The 6,502-nt window shown below is 33.2% G+C and overlaps 1 protein-coding gene across 1 annotated transcript; it reads left to right on the top strand.

Moving 5' to 3' along the window:
* Positions 1-1,050: 1,050 nt before the first annotated feature.
* Positions 1,051-3,782, top strand: LOC109020764 (heavy metal-associated isoprenylated plant protein 3). Its single transcript, XM_019003288.2, has 5 exons — positions 1,051-1,260; positions 1,385-1,598; positions 2,244-2,449; positions 2,839-2,926; positions 3,018-3,782. The coding sequence occupies exons 1-5, from the start codon at positions 1,252-1,254 to the stop codon at positions 3,473-3,475; spliced, it is 975 nt and encodes a 324-aa protein (XP_018858833.1). The 5' UTR covers positions 1,051-1,251; the 3' UTR covers positions 3,476-3,782.
* Positions 3,783-6,502: the final 2,720 nt, after the last annotated feature.

The following is a 6,502-nucleotide window of genomic DNA, read 5'->3' as shown; positions in this document are numbered from 1 at the left end:
CTTTATTTTTATTACTCTGTTTGTATACAGTTCAATTTCTGTGAGGCAATTTTTGTTATGAAATATGAAAAAGCAGAAGTGAGTGAGGTATACAAATATAATAAATCTTATAATATTTTTAATTATTCAAAATACTAAATGAACAACAAAATTTAATACCAAATCTACTATATATCTAAAAACAATTTATTTGGACGTTGGTGTTAAAAACACGTCTTCTATTTAATTGACATGATCAGATTTGATTTGTTAATAAAATCTAAAATTAATTTTTTTATAAATCAATCTTGGCAATGTCAATAAAATAGACGAGTACTTTACCGGCAACTTTCACGTAGAAGAACTGTACAGATATAATTTTATACTTTTTTTTTCTTCTTTTTAAGATTGCATTTTAACGTTGAACTGATCGTATTTGAATTGAGTTATTTATGACTAGTAAATAGAATTATACGGAACCTATCTAAACTAAATTTAAAGTATATTTAGATATTAAGATAAATTTATTACTTTTATAAAAAATTAAAAAAAAATTATAGGTCTCATATATAAATATGTTTTAAGTTAAAAAAAATTATAAATCTTATGTGTAAGAAAGTTTTGAATTGTAATGAATTTAATAATTTAAAAATTAAATATTTAAATATTAAATTTAATTTAAATTTAGACTGAATTTAATAACCAAATCAAGCTTAAAATGCTAAAATTAAAACCAAAACACAGTCATACAAGAATACGCATAAAACATCAAAACGATGCTTCTTCTTAATAAAAATGATATTTGTAATCGTAAGTGTACAAGTGTCGTGTAGTCATTTAAAAAAAAATAAATATAAAATTTATATAAAAAAATTAATATTTTAATAATAAATTCTATTCTTTTTTAAAAATAATTATATAATATTTACACATCTCACAATTACTCTATTCCTAATCCCCTGAACGAGGCCGTACACCCCAATCTACCCGGAAGTTTCGTCCCACTCGCCAAAACGCTGTCAGAGCCGCAAACCACACGGCGCAAGGTTTCGGCCATGTACATTGCATTCTACTTTAGTCCCACATATTTCACATGCATGCATACATACATGTAATAAAGTATAACATCATCATCATCATCGACCACGACGCCACGTTAGCACCACCCCACCCTACCCTACGCCCTTGACGCTCTTTTATCTGCTATAAATACGGAGCTTCCCTTCCGCTATTGCCTTCTCACTTTTGGCGAGAACACTAAAACGACTCACAATGGGGAAGGTGAGCCGACTCGCTAACCGTTCCCGTTCCCGTTCCCGTTCCGTGTTATTTCTTCTTTCTCTTCAGTTTTTATGGTTTTTGTTTTGTTTTGTTCTGTGTATGCTAATGATCCCATGCGTTGCAGAAGAAGAACAAGAACAGCAACAGCAACCAGAAGACGGACGAGAACGTCAACGTCAACGAGATAAAAAACGAGAACGAGAACAAGAAGAAGGATAATGATGAGGGAGAGAAAAAGAAGCAGGAGGCGAATCCAATTTCCCCGGCGGTGTTGAAGATCGACATGCATTGCGAGGGCTGCGCCTCTAAGATTACAAAATGCGTTCGCAGCTTCGAGGGTATTATATCTATTCGTTTAAACTTGTTTCGTTTCCTAGTCGTCTACTTTCGGTTCTAAAAGAAATTTTGTAAATTTATTATTAATTTTTTTCTTTTTTTTTCATGACACTGGAAAGTAGATTCAACTTTCTGGGCCAAATATTTTTTCATGTAGTTATTTGTTTCTTGGAATTTGTTCGTAAATTAGAAAGTGAACGTATGAGTGGTTGGTTATTCTCTGCTCTCTATCTGCGTCCTCTTTGGGGTTTCCGTATACTTTCTGTCTCGTTTCTGAGATATTTCTCTGCATAATTTGGGAAGTTACTTTCTTCCTTTGTTTTCCCTTCAAAGCACTTCACAAATTTTGAGTGGCAATAATTTATAATGTAAACTGAAAATACCTTACTCATTGGCATCTCTATTTTGCAATTTTTTTGAGTTTTGGATCCTTTTTTTCTTTGTACCCTGTGCTTTTTTTTCTTGCCAGAGTAGTGTGTTCCTGATTCTACTTTTCTTTGTTTCTTTACGATACTAGATTTTTTTTTTCTGGGACAAAAATTGAGTTCCTTGTTGATTTGATTCTTCTCAGCAAGTTTCAATTTGTTTTATTGTTGTTTATCTTCTGAATCCCGGAAATAATGTTGCTGGTCTGCTTGCTTGTCCAGGCGTGGAGGCTGCGAAAGCGGATATGAAGGCCAACAAACTTACGGTGGTCGGGAACGTGGACCCGACGGAACTCAGGGACAGGCTGGCCGAAAAGACCAAGAAGAAGGTGGATCTCCTCTCTCCGCAGCCCAAGAAGGACAACAAAGCCGACGACAAGTCCGACCAAAAACCGGAGAAGAAAGCTGACGATAAAAAACCCAAAGAGGTACTCTCCAGTCCACTGGTCCCCCGTTAACGTGCTCCTGTTTTGTTGTTCTTTCCCTTCTTTGTCTTTTTTTCCCTAAAAAAGAATTCAAAAATAGTTAAAGAACTCGTACCGCTGCTCAAACCTCTTGATGTCTGCGCCCATGTTTTACCTTTACGTTGCGCACCTGGCGCATTTTATTTAAACTCTCCTGGGAGCTTTTGGTACAGTTACAGTCCAGGAATTAATACGCTGCGCATTTTAGCACCCGCCCTCCGTGTTGTCTTCCAGATTTATTGAAGCGTCAGACCCCGAAATTTGTTAACTTGCGAGTTACGTTTTTGAGTCAACGTTGAACGTATTCTTTGCTTTTATTTTAATTTTTTTAATATATATATGTGATGGTACAGGCTCCGGTCACGACGACGGTCTTCAAGGTGGATCTGCACTGCCAGGGATGCATTGAGAAGATTCGAAAGACGGTTTTGAAGACCAAAGGTGGGAAGCTTTATCTTTTCTCTCAGCACTTTAAATGAAAAAAAAAAGTGTTGTGTATTGTTATTGAGAAGACACTTCTGTTGATTTGTAGGTTACAAGGAAATGGATATAGACCCTAAGAAAGATCTGGTCACCGTAAAAGGCACCATGGATGCAAAGGCTCTAGCTCAAAACTTGAAGGAGAGGCTGAAGAGGCAAGTGGAAATAGTACCGCCCAAGAAGGAGAAAGAAGGCGGCGGAGAGGGTGGTGAGAAAAAGGATGGTAATGGAGGCGGCGGGGGGAAGAAGAAGGGTGGAGGAGGAGGAGGAGGAGATGCTGGGCAAGAGGAAAATGCAGCAGGTATTGCAAAAGTGGAAGGGAACAGAATGGATCAGTTTATGGTACAACCCCCTGGGCATGGTTTCGGATACGGGTATGGGAATTTTTATGGCCATGGATACCAGGGATATGGACATCCTGGGTATGGCTATGGAGGCATGGTGGGAGAGCATGTGCATGCCCCACAGATGTTCAGTGACGAAAACCCAAATGCCTGCTCTGTCATGTGAAAAAAAGGGAATTTTATCATATAGACGGAGTTGAGATTACTACTATGAAAAGGAAAGTGTAAATAAGAGTGTAGAGAGTAGTAGTAAAGATGTTGGGGATTTTGGGTGGGGACTGAGACTTTAAGGTTTGAAAGGAAAATGGTCTAGCAAGCCCTTGTTGGACCAGTTAGCTAGCTAGAGCTTAGCTTTTGGGTTTTAATATATAATAAAACCCCAGTTCCTAGTTTGATACTGTTGTTTAAATATTGACAATTTGTTTATGTTGAAGTGGTAGTTATCATATTGATCCCAATTACTAGTTTTTAAATTGTTCTGTTTGTCGTTTGCTTAACAAACTCTTGTCAATGTGGGTATGCGCGTGAGAAAGATGTGTGTGTCATTCTGCAATTTGGAGTCAATCATTCTCTCCATTTGGTGAGACACTTATCTAAATCTCAGAGGGCTGCTTGCACTTGAAATTCAAGGGTTTTTGTCAAAGATTGAAAAAATGGGTTAGCTGTGGGGTCTGCGTTTATATGATGATGTCCAGCCCCGCCCCCCCACATTTTCATTTTGAAAATGGACGTCTCTTTGAAGTCGCATTCAGCAATTCCATCCAGTCCCACATGCCACCTATTAAGAGTCAAATACAAAATCATTGCATGTGTGTGATCTGGAAGATTCTGAATTTGATATTGAATTTGGTCTTAGATTATTGATCTATTTCTGCACCCGCCTCTTGTTTTTAACCAAGAGGTCCCCCCCCCCACCCTCAAAACACAGGTAGATCCATGGACTGCACTCCTGACGGCTCTGTTTATTTTTACAAAAAAAATTTATATCATTTAATTATCATAATTTTTTTAAATTTTTATATAAAATAAAATAAATAATTTAATTTTTTTAAATCTTAGAATAAAAATAATATTATAAAAATATATATTAATAATATTTTTTTCAATTTTTAATATTTTATCCTTCCTTATCTCGCAAGATATTTTATTTTGAAACCGATAGGAATAATATTCCTGGAATATTACACTCTTATCCGAGTAAAGTGTTGAGATGTACAAATGCTTACACGCCGTTGCCGACAAAGCCAAGGAAAACCAACAACGATTGATTGAACCCTAGAGCTATATGTACGAAGAAGATGCCTTTTTGGAGTTTTATAGAGGGGACCCAGAAGTGAATTATATGGGAGAATTTAAATTCGACCCATGAACAAACCTGCGAAATACGACCAACCATTTGTTTTTATTTTTCGAGTAATATTAAAAAGAAGTTATTATAGTAATATATATTTTATATTTATTGTGTGATTATTTTTAATTAATTATTTTCAATACTTATTTAAAATATGTGATATTTATAATAATAACTTTTATTTATATATATATATATATATATTTTTTTTTTCCTTGTGAGTGTGTGTTAAGTTGGTGGGTGCGGACGACCTGTATGTTGTCCTGAAGCAGAGAGATTTTCCTACGGGTTGTCCCCCAGTAGGCAGTTTGTTCGTAGTGGGTCTTTTGTCCCTTCCAAGGGCAAGAGTGGCGTTTCGTGGAAAGTACGTCCATAGTGGAGTTTAAACTTTAAAGAGCATTTTTACCTGTTATCTGCGTGACTCCATAGTTAACAACCCCTTTCTTTTTCTCCCTCCTTCCCTCCCGGTTGCTACGGACCTACCCTGTAACTGTGGCTGTAATTAATGGCATAATGCTGGCCCCCCCCTTTCTATGCCATTCAACCCGAACAATTCTTTTCTATAATTTCTTTATAATTTTGTTTTAGGTTACATTTTAATGTTGAGTTGAGTTGATAAAATATTATTAAAATATTATTTTTTAATATTATTATTATTTTAAAATTTAAAAAAATTAATTTATTTATTATATTAAAATTTAAAATTTAAAAAAATTATAATAATAAGTTGATAGCAATTGAGGATCCAAACGTATCCTTAATGAAAGTGTGATTACTTAAATTTTAAAAATTCAAAATAAAAATTAATTTTTTTTTTATAAAATAGTACTATTATATTGGTTGATTGTAAAAATAATAGTAAAAAATGTTACATTAATATCATTATTTATTTATAACTTAATTGTCTCTTGGTTTTCACTTTTTACGCATCAGTATTGCCTGTTGAGAAATTCACATTTTAGTACCTAATGCCTAGTCCAAAAAAAAAAAAAAATTCCTAATGAATCCCATGTGATCTAGAGTCCCCCCAATGTTGACTTGTCACCACTTTCTAGGCAACTCTATCTTTTTTTATACGTTTTTATTTTGAAAAAATATTTTTATCACAAACAAATTATATAAAAATAATTCCATAAACTAATATAATTTAATGTGATTCGTCAAATTATAAAATTACTTTTATTATAAAATATATTTCTAAATTATTATATAAAATCACATCAATTTATATGATTATTTTTTCATAATTTTTTTGTAGTTATAGTGCTCCTCTTTTATTTTTTAATTTTTCAAATTAACTTTTTGCCTTTCTACATATATTTGGGTTTTAAACGATTTTGATAAATCTTTTCATTTTTTTTTCTTCCTTAAACAGATTAATTCTTAAATTTTAATTTTTGAACTTTTAATTTTGATCAATTCAATCCTTTCATTAATATACTGTTATAAATGCGTCAAAATGTTACATCAACACCAATGAATTGCTGCCACATATAACCTAAAAATTTAAAATTAAATTTAACACTATAATATATAAAATTAAAATTAATAAAAAAACTAAGTTGTGCCAAGACAACATAAGTGTCGTGCCCCAGCGACGCCTTAGAGCATCAGCATTGATCTATGTATAGCATATGCAAAATCACCTCTTTTACATAACCACTTTATCATTCAAACAAAATTCTCACATTGACTTATGCATATTTGAGACAAAATAATAATAAAATATTATTATTTTATTATTATTAATTTTCTGCCTAAATACAATTTCATAGCATCTAAGTACATATATTAATACAATTTCATGCATCCAAATTTAACAATTCTATATATAATAAATAC

This window comes from Juglans regia, chromosome 14 (genome assembly GCF_001411555.2).
Source record: "Juglans regia cultivar Chandler chromosome 14, Walnut 2.0, whole genome shotgun sequence".
In the NCBI taxonomy this organism is placed as follows: Eukaryota; Viridiplantae; Streptophyta; class Magnoliopsida; order Fagales; family Juglandaceae; genus Juglans; species Juglans regia.
The sequence above is the reverse complement of the archived record's forward strand: the minus strand, read 5'-3'. Positions and strand labels throughout refer to the sequence as shown.

Bases quoted from the DNA above. Each gene is read 5' to 3' on its own strand.
- LOC109020764 (XM_019003288.2), top strand. The intron at 1,599-2,243 runs GTATTATATCTA...TTGCTTGTCCAG, and splicing joins ATGCGTTCGCAGCTTCGAGG to GCGTGGAGGCTGCGAAAGCG. The intron at 2,450-2,838 runs GTACTCTCCAGT...GTGATGGTACAG, and splicing joins ACGATAAAAAACCCAAAGAG to GCTCCGGTCACGACGACGGT.